Source organism: Phocoena phocoena, chromosome 13, assembly GCF_963924675.1.
Source record: "Phocoena phocoena chromosome 13, mPhoPho1.1, whole genome shotgun sequence".
Lineage (NCBI taxonomy): Eukaryota > Metazoa > Chordata > Mammalia > Artiodactyla > Phocoenidae > Phocoena > Phocoena phocoena.
In genome coordinates, this window is record NC_089231.1 from 82,631,462 (window position 1) to 82,651,349 (window position 19,888).

Sequence of the window (19,888 nt, forward strand, 5' to 3'; positions counted from 1 at the left end):
CACTGGGTTAGGTCATTTTTAGGTCCTCTTCCAGGGCCAACACACTGATTTTTAGCCTAGTTTTTCTTCTAGGTACTTTTTATTGGAGTATAGTTGCTTTACAATGTTGTGTAGCCCAGTTCTTAAACACTCAGATCATATCCCTTAAATATGAACTGGGCAGAGGAGAAGGAAGGAAGAGGGAAGAGATGGAGAGGCTCGCCCAAGGGGTCACTGGAGACACCTGAGGCCTGCCAGTCCCTTCCAGTCTGAGCTGGGAGATTAAGCACCAGGCCTCCATCTTCTCAGGTTCCAGTCCGGTCTGCCACTGGTGGCAAAGGGGAGCTGGGCATAAGTGCTGGGTCTCCGAGCAGGAGGCAAGTGGCCCAAAGGGACAGAAGGCACAGATGGGTGCTAAGAATGGAATGTGGTACTCCAAGTCCTGGGGAGCAGCCACCCCTACGGCAGGTGACAGGGACAAGGTGCCTTGTCCCTGCAGCGCTGAAACTCAGGCTCCTGAAGTCAAGGGGTTACAGGAGAAATTTTCCACGTCAGAGCGGTGCCTGGAGTTCCTAAGTAGGCCACCTGCTCAGCAGCAGCCCCTCCCCTCCTCCTTGGTTCTCTGAGCTCACAAGCTACACACATCCAACAAATTCCAGCTGCAGAAATTAATCTGTGCCCCATGGCCCTTGCTTTGAAGGCTCCATCAGTCAGTTCCAAGAGCCACGGGCTCAGAGCCGGAAGGAGGCTGTGGAAAGTCACCTTGAAGGCCAACATAAAGCATGCACGGGCACTGACCCCAAACCCCCACTGAGCCCGCTCTTCAGAGACTGCACACAAGTGTCCCACGTCATAGTTCTGGAACGTTCTCTATCATCTTCAAGCTTCTGGACTGGTTTTTTTCTGCTCCTTGGGAATATCTCCTCATCCACCACATAGAGCCAGAGTTTATTATCAAGAGCACTGGCCACGGTTCAAATACTGCTCCACTACTTCCCAGCAGTGAGGCCTTAGGTACATCCCTGAACCGCTCTGGGCCTCAGTTTCCTCACCTGCAAAGTGGGGATAATAGGACCCGCCCTAGTGGCTTCACACAATTATTGGAAGCACTTTGTAAACTTAAAAGTGGCGATCCTAGTGAAAACGCTGTCCCAAATTGAAGGTGCAAGGGTACAGGAAAGGGAGGACACAGGGCTGAGTCACTGCACAACTTGAGACAAATCGCTTCCCAGATCTAGGCCTCAGTTTCCTCTTTGTGAAACAAGGGGATGCTTGCAAAGGTCCACAGGCTTTCCCTAAGCACTAATATCTTCTGACCCCCTCAACTTTTAAAATTATCCCCAAGACAAGGACTTCCCTGGTGGCACAGTGGTTAAGAATCCACCTGCCTAATGCAGGGGGCACGGGTTTGATCCCTGGTCCGGGAAGATCCCACATGCTGCGGAGCAACTAAGCCCATGCGCCACAACTACTGAAGCCCGTGTGCCTAGAGCCCGCACTCCGCAGCAAGAGAAGCCACCACGACGAGAAGCCCTCAGCTACAACGAAGAATAGCCCCTGCTCGCCGCAACTAGAGAAAAGCCCGTGAGCAGCAACGAAGACTCAACGTGGCCGAAAGTAAATAAATAAATTAATTTATTTTTTTTTAAATGGGGCTAGTGATAAATAGGGTTTTATGTGATTGGACAAAAAAATATAGGAAAGATTCTCAGCTTATAACAAGATCTTAGTAAACAGTAGTTGACACTATTATTTACACTGAGGAGCTACCCCACAGGGGAGTGATTCCTATTAGGCAAATAATGGACAGAAGCAAATATAGTTTCCCTAGGCCCCTAGCACAATCAAAATCAAGATTTTGATTATAGAGCACTAGATTTCTAGGAAAAGGGAAACAGAACAAATCAATGAGGCGGGTGTTTCTCTTAGAGAGAATACATACCTGAGAACATAACTGAACCCCTCTGAAACCCTCCTCCCTTGGGATTCTCAGCTCTCCTGACCTCATGTACCTTCCCCTCCTAGCATTTCTATCTGTCCTGTCAGATGGATGCCTCCCCCACATATCTGTCCAACCTTAACATCACTGCTGAGCTCAAATTCAAAGTGTCTAGAACTGAACTCATCTTTAACCCCACCCAAGTCTACATTTCCTCTTGGATTCTGTTACAAGCTTCACTTCCCAACTGCTGACATTCAAACCTATGTTTGAATCTGATGTGCCATCTACTGTCTGGGCAACTTACAAGTAACTTCTCTCCAGGCCTGTTTTTCTCACCTGTGAAATGGGAAAGCAAGACTAGGAGAGTTCTAAAAACTCTTCCAGAGTTTAAATTTTTTTTTTTTTTTTTTTTTCTTTGGCAGCACCACACGGCTTGCGGGATCTTAGTTCCCCAACCAGGGATCGAACCTGCACCCTCGGCAGTGAAAGCGCAGAGTCCTAACCACTGGACTTCCAGGGAATTCCCTAAAATTTTTTGAAGTCTATGATTTTAAACCAACTTTAAAAGGTCTAGGCAGGAGGGAGGGATAAATTAGGAGTATGGGATTAACAGATATAAACTACTATACATAAAATAGTAAGCAAAAAGGATTTACTGTATAACAAAGGGAACTATATCCAATATCTTGCTTTTCTTGTTTTTTTTTTTTATTATTTTTTTTTAAATCTTCATTGGAGTGTAATTGCTTTACAATGCTGTATTAGTTTCTGCTGTACAACAAAGTGAATCAGCTATAAGTATACATATATCCCCATATTCCCTCCCTCTTGAGCCTCGCTCACATCCTCCCTATCCCACCCCTCTAGGTTGTCACAAAGCATGGAGCTGATCTCCCTGTGCTATGCAGCAGCTTCCCACTAGCCATCCATTTTACATTTGGTAGTGTATATATCCAATATCTTGTAATAACCTATAATGGAAAATGTATATATATATATATATATATATATATATATGAATCACTTTGCTATATACATGAAACTAATACAATATTGTTAAGTCAACTATACTTCAATTTTTAGAAAAAGATTAGGAACTTCCCTGGTGGCACAGTGGTTAAGACGCTGAGCTCCCCATGCAGGGGACCCTGGTTTGATCCCTGGTCAGGGAACTAGATCCCACATTCATGCCACAACTAAGAGTTTGAATGCCACAACTAACGAGCCTGCCTGCTGCAACTAAGACCCAGAGCAACCTAAATAAATAAATACTAAAAATAAATATTAGTAAAAATAATAAGGTCTGGAGGGGGCAAGGATAAATTGGGAGACTGGGATTGGCATATACACACTATTATATATAAAATAGATAACTAATAAGGACCTACTGTATAGCACAGGGAACTCTACTCAGTACTCTGTAATGGCCTATATGAGAAAAAGAATCTAAAACAGAGTGGATATATGTATACATATAACTGATTCACTTTGCTGTACACCTGAAATTAATACAACCTTGTAAATCAACTATACTCCAATAAAAATTTTTTTAAAAAAAGGTCCAGAAAATAAGATAAAAATAAGGTCTGGGGACATATCAGCTACCTTTGATTTCTAAGGAGTGAGAATTTAGTCTTCTTCTCCCTAAACACCGCCAGTCAAGGGCAGAGCCCATGTCTGACGAGTCTCAGCACCTCCCGCAGGGCCAGACACAACACAGACGCCTGGTAAATTTGTGAGTGAAGAATGAATGGACTGGTGGCGCAGTGGTTAAGAATCCGCCTGCCAGTGCAGGGGACACACGTTCAAGCCTTGGTCCGGGAAGATCCCACATGCCATGGAGCAACTAAGCCCGTGTGTCACAACTACTGAAGCCCGCATGCCTAGAGCCCGTGCTCCACAACAAGAGAAGACACCGCAATGAGAAGCCCACGCACCACAACAAAGAGTAGCCCCCGCTTGCCACAACTAGAGAAAGCCCCCGCACAGCAACAAAGACCCAGTGCCAAAAATAAATATATAATTTATAAAAAAAAAAGAATGGAGGAGGGTTAGGATTAGAGTAGGAAGTCATAAAGCAAAAGCATGAGCTTTGGAAGCACCCGGGGCTGGGTTTGGATCCTGTCTCCACCGCCCACTAGCTGTGTGAGCAGCTCCCTCTGAGCTTCAGATCCCCCATCTGGAAAACAGAACATAACACTTACTTTATGATTATTGGTGAGGACAAAATGAGGTCATATGGTAAACATACAGTAAAAGATAGGTGATTATTATTCTAATGGGATGAATAAATGAATACTGAATGAGGTGATTTGTCATGAAGATTTTTTAAGAAAAGGGGCCAAAGAAAGCATCAGTTGGCTTGGGTACCCTCATTAGACAGAAATACAGTAAAGAGATAATATGCAAGTCTCCCCATAGCCATGGGCCCTCCCAACCCTCAGTGACATAAGTACAGACAATGAGTGGGGGACACTGTACTTTATGGATACATTTTCTCAGAGGGTTTAAAGCACCTTCAGAGACAGCAAGAATTATCTCTTCCCCAATCTCCCTATCCCCCCAACTCCCAACCCATAGATGTGAAAATATCCCAGTCTTTTTACATGAACTCTCCTAGCGATCCTGGGGGTGGGGGGCACAGATTACAGCATCAAACAGACCCACACAGATGCAGTCATCTGATTCACAACAAAGTCACCTGATTCAGTGCCATGGGGAGAGGGTGTTTTTCCAATAATGGTACAAATCAACTGGATATCCATATAGGAAAAAAAAAGGATCTTGACCCCTATCTCATACCAAACACAAAAATCAATTCCAGATGAACTACATATGTACATGTGAGAGTTCAAACACCAAAGCTTTTCAAGAAAAACATATGAATATCTTTGTGATCTCAGAGTATGCAAAATTTTCTTAATTTTATGAGACACAAAACAAACTAATGGACCAGAAAGAGCTAAATGGTCTATGTTAAAATGAAGACGGTCTGTTAGTTCAAAGACATCTTTAAGAGTGTGAAAAGTAGGAGATGATTTTGGAATATGTACTAACATCCAGAATACAGAAAGAATCTTTATGTTATGGGCTGAACTGTGTCCCCCAAAATTTATATGTTGAAGTTATAACCCCCAGTAACTCAGTAAGTAACCGTATTTGGAGATAAAGTCTTTAAAGAGGTAATTAAAATTAGGTCTTTAGGGTGGCCCCTAATCCAGTAAGACTGGTGTTCTCATAAGAAGAGGAGATTAGGGCTTCCCTGGTGGCACAGTGGTTGAGAGTCCGCCTGCCTATGCAGGCGACACGGGTTCGTGCCCCGGTCTGGGAAGATCCCACATGCCGCAGAGCAGCTGGGCCTGTGAGCCATGGCCACTGAGCCTGCGCGTCCGGAGCCTGTGCTCCGCAACGGGAGAGGCCACAACAGTGAGAGGCCCACATACCGAAAAAAAAAAGAAGAGGAGATTAAACACAGATACAAACAGAGGGAACACCATGGGAAGACACAAGAAGACAGCCATCTATAAGCCAAGGAGAGAGACCTTCAAAGAAATTTAACCCTGCTGACACCTTGATCTTGGACTTCCAGCTCCAGAATTATGAGAAAAAAATTTTCTGTTGTTTAAGTCATCCATTCTGTGGTACTTTGTTATGTTTGGCCCTAGCAAACTGATACACCTTACAAACAATAAGAGACAATCTTTACCATAAACAAAACAAAAAGACAACCTGCAGACTGGGAGAAAATATTCACAAACGATGAGACCAGCAAGAGCTTAATTTCCAAAATATACAAACAATTCATACAACTCAATATCAAAACAAACAAACAAACCAAAAAAAAAACAATCAAAAAATGGGCAGAAGGGTTTCCCTGGTGGCGCAGTGGTTGAGAGTCTGCCTGCCGATGCAGGGGACACGGGTTCGTGGCCCGGTCTGGGAAGATCCCACATGCCGCGGACCGGCTGGGCCCGTGAGCCATGGCTGCTGAGCCTGCGCGTCCGGAGCCTGTGCTCCGCAACGGGAGAGGCCACAACAGTGAGAGGCCCACATACTGCAAAAAAAGAATGGCCAGAATCGAAAAGTCTATAAATAATAAATGCTGGAGAGGGTGTGGAGAAAAGGGAACCCTCCTACACCATTGGTAGGAATGTAAATTGGTGTAGTCACTGTGGAGAACAATATGGAGGTTCCTTAAAATACTAAAAATAGGGACTTCCCTGGTGGCTCAGTGGTTAAGAATCCACCTGCCAATGCGGGGGACACAGTTTCAATCCCTGGTCCGGGAAGACCGCACATGCTGCGGAGCAACCAAGCCCATGTGCCACAACTACTGAGCCTGTGCTCTAGAGCCCGGAAGCCACAACTACTGAGCCCATATGCCACAGCTACTGAAGCCTGCATACCTATAGCCCGTGCTCCGCAACAAAAGAAGCCACCTCAATGAGAAGCCCACGCACCACAATGAAGAGTAGCCCCCACTCCCTGCAACTATTGAGAAAGCCCGCACGCAACAAAGACCCAATGCAGCCTATTTATTTATTTATTTATTTATTTTAAAAAAGAAAAAAATCTTTAAAAAAAAAGGGACTTCCCCGGTGGCACAGTGGTTAAGAATCCGCCTGCCAATGCAGGGGACACGGGTTTGAGCCCTGGTCCAGGAAGATCCCACATGCCGTGGAGCAACAAGCCTGTGCGCCACAACTACTGAGCCTGTGCTCTAGAGCCCACGAGCCACAACTACTGAGTCCACGTGCCGCAACTACTGAAGCCCACGTGCTCTAGAGCTCGTGCTCTGCAACAAGAGAAGTCACTGGAATGAGAAGCCCGTGCACCGCAACGAAGAGTAGCCCTGCTTGCTGCAACTAGAGAAAGCCCACGCGCATCAACGAAGACCTAACACTGCCAAAAAACAAATTAATTTAAAAAAAACCAAACACTAAAAATAGAGTTACCATATGATCCAGCAATCCCACTCCTAGGCATATATCCCGAAAAGACAGAAAGCTCTATTTAGAAAAGATACATGTACCCCAATGTTCACAGGAGCACTATTTACAATAGCCAAGACATGGAAATAACCTCAGTGTCCATCAGCTAATGAATGGATAAAAATGTGGGGTGTGTGTGTGTGTGTGTGTGTGTGTGTGTGTGTGTTATATATATTATATATACGCACACACAACGGAATATTACTCAGCCATTAAAAAGAATGAAATAATGCCATTTGCAGCAACATGGATGGACCTAGAAATTATTATAGTAAGTGAAGTAAGTCAAAGACAAATATTATATTATATCAATTATACATGGAATCTTAAAAAAATGATACAAATGAACTTATTTACAAAACAGAAACAGACTCACAGACATAGAAGACAATCTTATGCTTATCAAAGGGTAATGTGGGGGAAGGGATAAATTAGGAATTTGGGATTAATAGATACACAGTACTATATATAAAATAAACAACAAGAACCCACTGTATAGCACAGGGAACTATACTCAATATCTTATAATAGCCTATAATGGAAAAGAATCTGATATACACAGACACAGACACACACACACACACACATAGGTATAACTGAATCACTTTGCTGTACACATGAAACTAACACAACGTAAATCAACTATACTTCAATAAAAAAAATTTTTTTAAATAAGAAACAACCTTTAAAATAATGAAGAAAAGACTTGATCAAACATTTCATAAAAGAAGATATCCAGGGGCTTCCCTGGTGGCGCAGTGGTTGAGAGTCCGCCTGCCGATGCAGGGGACACGGGTTCATGTCCTGGTCCGGGAAGATCCCACATGCCGCGGAGTGGCTGGGCCCGTGAGCTGTGGCTGCTGAGCCTGTGCATCTGGAGCCTGTGCTCCGCAACGGGAGAGGCCACGACAGTGAGAGGCCCGCGTAAAAAAAAAAAAAAGAAGATATCCAAATAGCAAATAAACATATGAAATGGAGGTCAATTTCGTCAATCATTAGAAAAATGACAAGTGAAACACAGTGAGATAGAACTATACTCCCATCAGCGTGGAGGCATGACTGCAATGAACATGACGAACACACCAACTCTGGGTAAGGATATGGTGCAATCAGAGCCAGAACAATCCACTGGACAATCACTTGACAGGATCTACTAAAACTGAACATATACGTAAATTCTGACCCGAGCAATTCTGCTCTTAAGTATATGCCCAACAGAAATGCATCCATTTGTTCACCAATCATGCCTAGAATGTTCATAGCAGCACTATGCATACAACCTTAAACTGGCAGTTACCCAAGTGCCCACTAATAGAATGAATAAATCAATTGTGAAATAATCATATAATGGAAAACTATATAGCAATGAAAATAAATCATCTACAACTGCACACAACAATATGGATGAATCTCGTAAACACAAGGTTCAGTGGTGAAACGCCAAAACCAAAAGAGGACAGACACCCTGTATGATTCCACTAACACAAAGTATGAAAACAGGCAAAATTCATCCACACTATTAGAAGAAGCCAGGACAACAGTGGAGGGAGTGACTGGATGGGAATTCAAGGGGGGTTTGACCCTGGGCTTCCAATTAACCTGGTGTGTTCAATTTGTTAAAATTATACAAAGTTTCACAACAGGATTACTATATGTGCACTTTTCTATATGCATATTAGACTTCAAGAAAAAAGCTTTCATTTTAAGCGCACAGTGCCAAAGAAATGGAAAGTGCCACTTTTTGTTTTGGTTCTTTAGAGGTGAGGAGCTAAAAACAGAGGCTAGGTGCCAGTCTTCCAGTGGGCAGATAAACAGGGCTGAGAGAAAAAAGCCCAATTTTAGGAGATTAGAGAAGAGTCTGCAGCCCCAGGTTGTGCCCTAATAGCTGGCTGTGCACCACCCGCTTCTCAGACAGTCGCCTCCCGAGATACAGGGCCTGGGGAGGGGACAAGAGGCTGGAAGACAGGCTGAGATCCCCCACTAACTTCGAGGGATGGTCCAGCCTCCCCCATACTCTGCCATCCACAGCAGAACTTTCATTTGTGGGAATTCCCTGGTGGTCTAGTGGTTAGGACTCCACGCTCTCACTGCCGAGGGCGTGGGTTCAATCCCTGGTCGGGGAACTAAGATTCCGCAAGACATGCGGCATGGCCAAAAACAAAAAAGAAATCCCATTTGTGTTAGGGACATGGTTATGTCACCCAGCAACCCTGGGGAGTCACTCCTTCCCCACTCTCGGTCCATATGGTTCAGCTAGGCTGGGTGTGGGGTTTTGCTCCCCATTTTAGCTGCCATGTGGGGAGAAACTTGCTGGAGAATGAAGCAGAAAGAGGAAGCAAAAAAAAGGGAAGCAAAAATGAAAACTAGGGGCCAAGATCTTGAGATCTTCTTGGCGCACCTGGATCTAGAAATGCCTAAGGTCACATCCTGAACCTATTACGTAAACCGCTGAATTCTGTTTTGCTTAGGGCAGATTGAGTTACATTTGTCACTTATGTCACTATGACAAATCTTCCCCTTCACCACTCTCCAGAAGCCTGTGTGCACTCTCAGTGGGAATAATCCTACCCGCTGCTAACTGCCATTACAGGCATCCCTCACGGTGTTATACCTTTACAAAGCACTTTCATATTCACCAATCCGTTCGATCATTACAGAAATGCCAAGAGACATAGGCTGCAGGTATTACCATTCCCACTTTTTTGGGGGTTTTTTTGGCTGCATTGTGCGACATGCGGGATCTTAGTTAGTTCCCCGACCAGGGGTTGAACCCGTGCCCCCTGCACTGGGAGCAAGGAGTCTTAACCACTGGACCACCAGGGAAGTCTCACTATTCCTGCTTTCTTTGCCATCCTAGACTTTTTTGAGAGCCGGCAAGGACGTCAGGACCATCTAATTGAATCCTCTCGCTCTCACAATGAGAAGAATGAGGCTCAAGGAAAGAGGCAGCCTGGATACAACCAGAGAATAACAAAACTACAAAGGGCTTGAAAATTCTTCAAAAGCGCGAGGGCAACATTACTGAGACTGTGATGTTCCCTGATCCCCAGATTTGAGAATCTGGCTTTAATCCTTGTCCATAAAGAGAACTTCATCGGATCCACATCCTGCCATTAGAATAATAATGGGGACCATTTCATCATCCGCCATAATGCTAAGCATTCATTCATTCTCTTACAGGATCCTTCTTTGAGGCAGGTTCTGCTCTTAGCTCCATTTTGCAGCTGAGGAGTAGCTTGCCCCAAATCACTCAGCCAAGTAGCAGAGCTGAGTCCCAACAACAAAGGCTGGGGGTGGGTTGAGGCACCAGAGAGAGTCACCTGTGCCAAGATTTGATTTACGGGGTCCACCGCTCCATCTTCTGCTCACAGCTGGAAGGCTGCCTCCTTCTGTTCTGATGTCCACTTCCTTCAGCATTTCTAGAATCCAGCTTTAAAAAAAAAATCTATCTCCTGAGCAAGCCCTCACCAGTTAACTGAGATCCTTCTGTCAACAGCAGCACCTCCTTATAGCCAACTGGTCCTCCTTCTTCGTTTTCTTTTTTTCCACCACATGTCATGTGGGATCTTAGTTCCCCAAACCGGGGATGGAACCTGCGCCCGCTGCAGTGGAAGTGCTGAGTCTTAATCACTGGACCGCCAAGGAAGTCCCTGGTTCTCCCTTCTGAGTTAACACATCTCTGGGTCAATATTCAGGCTGGGGACTTCCCTGGTGGTGCAGTGGTTAAGAATCCGCCTGCCAATGCAGGGGACATGGGTTTGAGCCCTGGTCCGGGAAGATCCCACATGCCGCGGAGCAACTGAGTCCATGCACCACAACTACTGAGCCTGTGCGCTAGAGCCCGCGAGCCACAACTACTGAGCCCGTGCGCCACAACTACTGAAGCCCGCATGCCTAGAACCCGTGCTCCGCAACAAGAGAAGCCACTGCAATGAGAAGCCCATGCACCACAACGAAGAGTAGCCCCCACTCGCGGAAACAAGAGAAAGCCGCGGGCAGCACCAAAGACCCAACACAGCCAAAAATTAATTAATTAATTTTATAAATAATAATAATAATTCAGGCTGGATCTCTGCACACCCACTGGTCAGCTGCCTTCATTCTCCATACAACCACAAGAGTCAGCTTTTATAGAGCTTAAATCAGATCACATTACTTCACACCCACCAGGATGGCTAGTATCAAAAAGACAGACAGAAAAATAAAATAAAAAGACAGACAGGGCTTCCCTGGTGGCGCAGTGGTTGGGAGTCTGCCTGCCGATGCAGGGGACACGGGTTCAGGCCCCGGTCCGGGAAGATCCCACATGCCGCGGAGCGGCTGGGCCCGTGAACCATGGCCGCTGAGCCTGCGCGTCCGGAGCCTGTGCTCCACAACGGGAGAGGCCACAACAGTGAGAGGCCCGCGTACCTCAAAAAAAAAAAAAAAAAAAAGACAAACACACACACACACACACACACACACACACACACACACGACAGACAATAACAAGTGCGGGTAAAGATGTAGAGAAATTAGAACCCTCATATGTTGCTAATGGGAATTTAAAATGGCGCAGCTACTTTGGTAACTGTCAGAGGAGATTAAATGTAGTTACCCTATGACCCAACAATTCCCTTCCTACGTATATACCCCAAAGAAGTGAATATGTATGTTCACACTAAAACTTGTACATGAATAGTCATAGCAGCATTATTCATAATACCCAAGAAGTAGAAACAACTAAAATGTTCATCAACAGACGAATGGGTAAACAAAACGTGGTCTATCCATATAATGGGATACTGTTCAGCCTTAAAAAGTAATAAAGTACTGAGACTTGTTACAACACAGATGAACCTCGAAAACATGAGGCCAAGTGAAAGAAGCCACACACAAAGGGCCACATATTATGATTCCACGTATATGGAATACCCAGAAGAGACAAACCCACAGAGGCAAAAAGCAGACTGGCTGTCAGGGGATGGAAGGAGAGGGGAATTGGGAGGTACAGGGCTCACTTTGGGGGTGATGAAAATGTCCTGGAATTAGTTAGTGGTAATGGTTGCACAACACTGTGACTATATTAGGAACCACTGGGGACTCCCTGGCGGTCCAGTGGTTAGGACTCAGCACTTTCACTGCTGTGGCCCAGGTTCAGTCCCTGGTCAGGGAACTAAGGTCCTGCAAGCCGTGCAACGTGGCCAAAAAGAAAAAAGAACCACTGAATTGCACACTTTAAAATGGTGAGATGGTGAATTTTATGGTATGTGAATTCTATCTCAATTTTTAAAATATTTTTAATTCCTCCCCCCCAAGAAAATAATCAGATCACAAAGCTACCCGCCTCACCACACTTTAAAACTCCCCAGTTGGGCTTCCCTGGTGGCGCAGTGGTTGAGAGTCCGCCTGCCCACGCAGGGGACACGGGTTCGTGCCCCGGTCCAGGAAGATCCCACATGCTGCAGAGCGGCTGGGCCCATGAGCCGTGGCCGGTGAGCCTGCGCGTCCGGAGCCTGTGCTCCGCAACGGGAGAGGCCACAACAGTGAGGGGCCCGCGTACCACCAAGAAAAAAAAAACACTAAAACTCCCCAGTGGCCTCCCATCACCCCAGCAGTTAAACCCAAATTCCCCACCAGGGCCTAGAAGGTCCTATGTGGGCCTGGTCCTGCAACTTCTCCCACCTCTCCTACTACTTCCCCCCCTCACTCCTTCCATTCCTCCCTCACCCTTTGCCCTTGTTCATTCCTCCATCTGGAATGTTCTTTCCCACAGCTGGCTTCTCATCAGTCAGGTCTCTGTCCAAACATCCTCATCACCTCCACCCAGAGGCCCTCCCTGACCACCCCCCACCTAAAACAAAACACAGCTCCAGCAAGCTCCATCCCATTACCCTGCTTTACTTCTTCATATCCCTTATCACCCTCTGAAAAGACGTAAATTTTTTTTAAACTATTTATTTCTTTGTTGCCTGTCACTCCAACCAAGAGGGCAGGGATCTTGTCTGTCCTGCTCACAGCTGTGAATTAGCCTACCACGTAGGAGCTACTTGAGAAACACTTCTGGAAAGAATGGATGTATTGACCAACTTCCTGTAAAATCTAAAAGGCAGCCCACTACCTGGTCAGGAGTCAGGGGCACTCAGTGAGTCCAGCCGAGCTCTGTAGGTGCTCAGCGCCAAGCCCTGCCCTAGGCCTGTCTGGAACCCTGAAGAAGCAGGAAGAATGATCCCTCCCCTTGAAAGTTCTGAAAGTCTTTCAGGGGTCACACAGCACCCAGTGTTTACCCAGCAACCCACAAACAAACGCAAAGGAGAGATCTAAAATTGCCTTGATGACACCCAAGCTGGAGGCTAGGGTCCAAACCAGCCTCATACCACTGCACTGGCAAACATCCTCTGATACAGCTTCTTACGGCTTTGCAATCTGACCTGTTCTCCAGAATGAGATGGTTGCAGCTCACACCTGCTCCTGCCTCCTCGCATGGGGACTTTCTTTTCAGAGGCAGTTAAATATCCAAAGAGGCAGGTGGTATAAGCCTCGTCCCCCGCCACTACCACGCCCCCCCAATTCAGCATCTCTGGGCCACGCACACACACAGCAACTTACCCACTAGGAGTTTGACATCTCGGACTGTGAAATCAGGGTCAGGCATCCTCGAAAAAGAGGAACACAGACATTTGATGAGAAGAAATAACAGGGTTAGACCCAACAATGGGGGCAGAGGGAGGCCATTTTTCCAAGAGAGTTGCCTGGTTCTTATGCTGGGAGTCCAAAATGGGATAACTCAGCGGGAGGGTCACCCCCCCAAACCGGTCAGCAGCTTCCTCACCTCAATGGCAAACCAGACCCTCACTCTCCCTGACACCTGAACTCAGCACAGCTACAGAGAAGAGGATGGACATCCACTGTCCCCCTGCCACATAACCAGAGAAGACTGAAGTGTGCCGCCAGAGTTGGGCATTCAAACACTTGCTTTCTTTTAGGGTGGGTAGCCCTCTCTGTGGCTCCTCTTCTAGGAAATACTCTCCATAAGGAGTTGTATGGAGGGTGGGAGGGACCCCTTTTAAGCTTAGAGGAAAAAAAAAATATCGCACCAATTCCAGGGATTTGGTGACACTGGCTATGATGACTGTGATGAGGTTCACTATTAATTAATAGTGATGCCAAAGGTTTAATTTCTGTTGGTAGGAATGACTGGCAGTAGATGCTGTGGAGGGAGGCTGTGATGAAGCCCTCAGCTTCCTCCCCCACCCCTGCCCAAGGGGTGGAAACCTGTTCTTCCAGCCAGCCTCCGGATGGAAGCTCTGAAGAGAATGTAAACCAGACAAGACACCAAGGGAGGCAGGTGCTGGGGCCCAAGCCAAAAGGGGAGACGAGGGCCTAGCATCCTAGGAAACACACCCTCCACAGAAAAGGGCCAGTTTCCCACATAGTGCAAGTCTGAGTAGAAAATATGCATGTAGGCGTCCTGCCTCTGGGCCCAGAAGCTGGCCAATCCCTTTGCAGCTCAGGCCCTGCCTCAGTTTCCTGATTCAGGGAGAGGACACAATTCTCTTCAGGAAGTCACTGCATGTAACTGGGGTGGGTCAGGGGAAAAAAGTCCACGCTGTTTAAGTACCCTGTGACCTCTCCATCCAAATTCTCTGAAAATCCAGACTCATCTTTAAAGAGTTTTTCCCCTCTGTCAGGCCTTGAACAAGGAGATACAATCCCCAAATAATGAAGAAAAATCCTTCTCAGTGATGAGAGGTAAGGAAAAGGGTGGAAGAAATCCATCCCAAGCTACAAACTGTGTTAGGGAAGGAGACAGGGGAAGAAGCAATTGGTTTCAGCAACTTACTTAATTCCCAGGCCATCTTTTTCTCGAAATATCAGGGGAACTCTCAGAGCTTCTCTCTGCACGTACTCATAGTTGAAATCTGTTTGGAGATTGGAATTAAAACAGGTTGGTTAAGTCATGAAGGAGCAAATGAACCATGATCCATTGGTTAGGGGAAGAAAAACGATGGAGGAAGGGGCAGGGGTTATACTAGATGCAGGCACCAGCTCAAAGGGCAAGAGCTCCCTAGAAAATGACAAGGAAATGGATTAGGCAAAGCCCAAGAGAAGCCATGCCAACTATCAGCTCCTCTGCCTACTCAGTCACTGCCTGCATGCCCCACGGGTCAGAACTTGTCAATGAACAGCCCAAGGCTGGAGAGGACTGGGGAGGGAGCCTCATGAAAGAGCCCCACACAGCCCAGTTATCACTGCAAGAGAGGGACGGATGGAGAAACACATCCCAAGCTGAGCTCAGAAAGTAAAGGAACTGCAAAATTGAAGAATGCCACCTGGGAGGATCTGAAGCCCCAGAGAGGAGGCTGGGAGGAGGGTTCTCATTGTAGCCAAGCATCAGGGAAGATCTTATTGTAATATCCTGCATGGTGAAGGGGAGGGGGGAAAAGCCGGTTTCCCTGGAAACTGTGTATCTGGTGCCAAAATAACTAGGGAACTGGGCACAGCTTTGCTGTCTTAATAGTGAAATTCTGCTGCAGCCATCCGAACACTTGCTTCAGCTGGATAACCAAGAGGGATGCTCCCCAGGTGAAGACTGTGTGAAGGGGACATAGTGAGGCCTGAAGAAAACTCACCGCGTAGTTTTCTTGTCTGACTGACGCTTGTCTAGTGTAGACCCCCAACATCCTTATCGAAAGCCCTAGAGCACGAAGGAAGCCTTAGCTTCCATCCTCCTGAGTTCCAAAAGTAGGGGATCTGACCCAACCATATCCCTAAATATGGAGGTGAGGGAGGCGGAGATAAATCCTCACATCCCCAAATCCTCAGGTAACTGAAGCAATTCACAAAGGCACGAGCCCTCCCTGGCCAGTCAGAAGGGAGATAGAGGAGATCCCAGGCCACTGAAGCCCCTGCCCCAGGGAACAGTTCACTAGGGCAGCTTGGGGGAGTGGGGGTAGGGAGAGGGCAAGGCAACTCTGCTCAGAGGAGAGAGAACAAAACCAGAGCTGGGGAAAGTCCTGACCTTAGCAGCTCAGATCCCCAGGAGCTCCCAGTGAATGGGGATTCCTAAGGATTTAAAGGCAGAGAAGTTTAAGAAGCTTCTATTTTGAATCCAGGCTAAGGGCTCCTTCTGTTTCTCAGCTCCTCCCTCGAGTTCTGGGACAAGATCTGAATTAACAACCAAAAACCCTAGAGCCCTCTCTCTTGAAAGGAGCCTGGACAGCAGATTTAAGGGCTCTCCCTCGCTGGAAACCCCCAGCCCACCCCATACACACACACCCAGAGTCCACCCCCAGGGTCAGCTTCAACTTCCTCAAATGAGCCTGAGAAAACACTGAGATCCTGGGCAGCGAATTCCTCACCAATGACCAGGAAGAGTTGCATACTGCTTTCTCCTCCGATCCACCAAACGACTCAAGAAAAATGGGGAAGGAGAGGAATTAAAACCCCATTTGTGCTAAGGAAATTTAAATGTAGTTGAGACTAGACCCCTGAACTGTCTGGCCTCTGGGTGCAATGCTCTTAAGACCTGGCAGGCTGGAAGAAATTTCTTCTTCCCTCCTCTCACAACTACCCCCTACCACCGAAGCCCGGCACTCCAGGAAGCAATGGGCACAAAAGAGAAACTTCAAAAATGCAAAGCTAGGCGGTCTCTCCTAGGAGCTAACCCCATAGCCCTAGCCACTCAACCGGAACCTGGAGGCGGGAGGCGCTTCCCAGTTATCAGCTCACTGAGGAATGGGAGGGTTTTCCAAGGGGGAAGGGGATAATAAACAAAATGGGAACAGAGTAATGTAAAGGAAACCCAAATGTCTGAGGGGCAAAAATGAACTTACAAACCCCAGAAGGGCATAGGGAGATGCCTAAGTAGGCAGGGCAAATCCAAAACCCCAATCCCACAGGCCAAACCAGGGGCCTTGCAGGCCTTAGACCCAAGCCAGAGAGAGCATAAGCTCAAAGTCTGGAAGACACTCCCAGACACTTTGCTAGTACCAGGGTCAGGGAGGTAGGCCCTGAAGGTCTCAGGCTAGGGTGACATTCCCAAACCCCAGAGGCTTCTCCAACTTCTGCTCTAAACTGGCAGGGCCCACAAGAGGGACAGAGCTCTCAAGGCCTCAGCCCTGGGAAGAGACCCTGTTTCCCAGGGGGGGGGTGCCCCAACTCTTCACCTGAAACTGCCAGGGGGCAGCCTGAAGCCTGATGGGGGGATAACCCCCTTACCCACTTCAAGCATCAGGGATGCAGGGCTAGAGACCTCAGGCTTAAGCGGGGTCCAGCCAACAACTCCGGGTCACCCACCCTGCTCCCATCTAGCAGGGCTCATAAGGTGATGGAGCTCAGCAGACCCCAGGCCTGAGGAGGTGTCACTAAGTGACCGGGGGCATCCCCAGCGCCAGGTCCTAACTGGCAGGGCTCGAAATGTCACGGGGTTTGAGAGGCTACAGGCCTGGGGGTCCCCCACCCCAATATCCCTGGGGTGCCCCAGCCCCGCTCCAGCCCATCGGCTACACCTCGTGCAGCGCAAGGAGCTGGGCCGGCTCCGGGAGGGGTAGAACGCGGCGCACCCGCCCTCCATCTGTCTGCCCGTCGGTCCCCAGGTCCCTCAGTCCGCCGGCCCCCTGGCTCTACCCACCCTGGGGCTGGTGGTGGGCGCGGGCCGGGCCTAGGCCCACGCCCGGCCCCGGTTCCCGCCTGCCCTCCTCCCTCGCCACCCAGCCCACCCCACCCCCCCAGTGCTCGGCCTCGTTTCGTCACCGGATCCCCTGGAATGGGGGACGCGGGCGCGAAATACGAACCCAGCCACCGGCAGCTCCCTCCCCACGTGCGCTCGGGCCGCGCCGCGGAGGACTGCCCGAGGAGGGGGCGCCTCACCTTTGCCCTCCATGGCGTGCACGAAGTCCCCCTGGTACAGCTGGCTGCGCAGCTTCTCCTCCAGGCTGAAGCCGCGGACGCTGACGATCTCCTCCACGTCCGACAAGTCCTCGTTCTCGTCGTATCTCTGGCGGTCAATCGGGCGCTGCAGGGACCCAAACCAGAGAGCCCGGGACATTACTGGGGGAAGTGGGGGTCGCCTCTCACCCTGGGCCCAGCTCGAACAGGTGCAGGAGCCGCGCGCCCCCTGCACCCCACCACTGCGACCGGAGCAACTTTACGCAAAAGCCAAAGATGCTGAAAATGGGCATAATGAGAGGGGCCAGCGCCCCCAGGGTCAAGCTGCGCCCTAAACAGGGCACTCCCCTCCTGCATCTCTGGAGGCCATGGAAGGGATATCTGGGGGAGTCTCCCTTGCCCCCCACCCGCGAGAGGTGTTAGGTTTTGCCCACTCGGCCGGGAGCCTGGTTATGTAACCCGCGAGGGGGGCTCGGCGCACGGGCTGGCGGGGCATTTGTAGGCCCCGGGAGGAGCCGCCGCAGCGCCCGGCTCGGCGCTAGCAGCAGCCCTGGCGGCCGCAGCGGCAGAGCCGGGAAGCCGGAACCGGGGGCCGGCGGCATTTCTAAGACTGGAGCCGCCCCCGAGCTACGGGGGAAGCTGGAAAGCTGAAATGGAAGGGCTGAGACCCCAGCCGCCCCCGCCGACCGACCGCCAGTGCAAGAAGAAGAGATGGGAGGGGGGGGTTCGGGGCTTGGGAGGGGGAGAGGCAGACGGCCCGCCACAAAGCTCCCATCGGAGACCCCAAAACGCACCAGCAGCTGTCTCATCTCCCCACAAGCGCGCGCGCACACTCACTTCCTAAGGAGATTCCCCCGCCACTCCCCGCATCCCCTGCCTCCTCCCTCCACCGCCGAGCGCCCAGCCCCGCAGCCCCCCAGATTCCGGGCGAACCCCGAGCCCGCTGAGCCCCCCCTCCACGCCTTTCCCCGCTACCACCTCCCCACTTAAGTGTCTGAGACTCTGAGCCTCACAAGGGACTGGAGGAGTAAGCTGCTTGCTTCCTTTTGCATGCAATTTATTATATTTTTTTTCCGGTCCTCTTGCAAAATACAGAAAAGGAAAGAAAAGGCAGCAAGAAACAACAACAAAAAAAATAGATCTATCATATACCAGATACAGATTTGGAAAAAAAAAAAAAAAGCTACACACCAATCTTCTTCCAGAGTCTTTCTCTGCCTCCATTTTTTTAGGAGAGTTCACCAATTAATTGTCAACACTCCTGCCCCCTGCATTTTGGCGGAGGGGGGAAGGAGGGAAGACCAAAGAAAACAAACCAAAAAATAAATAAATAAAGCTAGCCAGAGCCGAGATCTACAAAGTTTTGCACCAACACTTAAGCAGATCCGTTTGCAAAGTCCTAGGAAACCATTTTCAGCAGTTGTGGGGGGAGGCGTCGACGTCATAATCCCCGGAACGTAAACATTGTTGCCGATCGCGCTCCGAGCCCGCGGCCCGGCTGGGGGGGGGCACTCGGCCCGGGATGGGGGTGGGCGGGGGCGGTGGCCTGAGGAGGTGTGGGGCGGGGAGGGCGCCCGGGAGGCACCGGGCGCCGTTAGCGCCCTGGCATCGCTGTTTTGTTGTTGGGTCACGAGTGCGCCTCTGCACGCAGGCGCCGCCGCCGCCCGGGAGTTGTGTGCAGAGCTGACTTTTGGAAGGGCTGAGTTGCAGGCGGCGGGCGCATCCCGGAGATGGCGGGGCAGGGAGGAAGGGAAGGAGGGAGGGGGTGGGGAGGGAGGTGCAGATTTGCACGGCTGGCCTCAGCGGGAGGCGCGGAAATGCAAGCCGAGCATGCTGGAGTGAAAGCCCCCGGGGCCTGGCACCCCCCAAAAACGACCTCCCACCTCAATCCCTGCCCCCATTGCCCACGGCCCCCACGGGCTACCCCTCTTCCTCTTCCTTCACTCACCCCACCTCGTTACCTACGTGGCCGACCCAAATTCAAAACATTTTGTGTATATATAATTTTTTTTCTTTTCTACTACGTCTTTTTGGGGGGGGATCCTCTCTAGATCCCCATAAGCGGACCTGCCATACGGAGGAGGCATTTGGGGACTCAGGAAGAAAT

At 49.2% G+C, this 19,888-nt stretch overlaps 1 protein-coding gene across 1 annotated transcript in view; it reads right to left on the reverse strand.

Moving 5' to 3' along the window:
• Positions 1–19,005, reverse strand: part of KDM2B (lysine demethylase 2B) — a 120,844-nt gene extending 101,839 nt beyond the window's left edge. The window contains exons 1-4 of the mRNA XM_065889260.1: positions 18,973–19,005; positions 17,764–17,908; positions 14,735–14,813; positions 13,501–13,547 (exon numbers count right to left, since the gene is read on the reverse strand). Coding sequence (XP_065745332.1) covers positions 13,501–13,547; positions 14,735–14,813; positions 17,764–17,908; positions 18,973–19,005 — 304 coding nt within the window. The remainder of the gene's footprint in view (positions 1–13,500; positions 13,548–14,734; positions 14,814–17,763; positions 17,909–18,972) is intronic.
• Between the last annotated feature and the right edge of the window lie 883 nt (positions 19,006–19,888).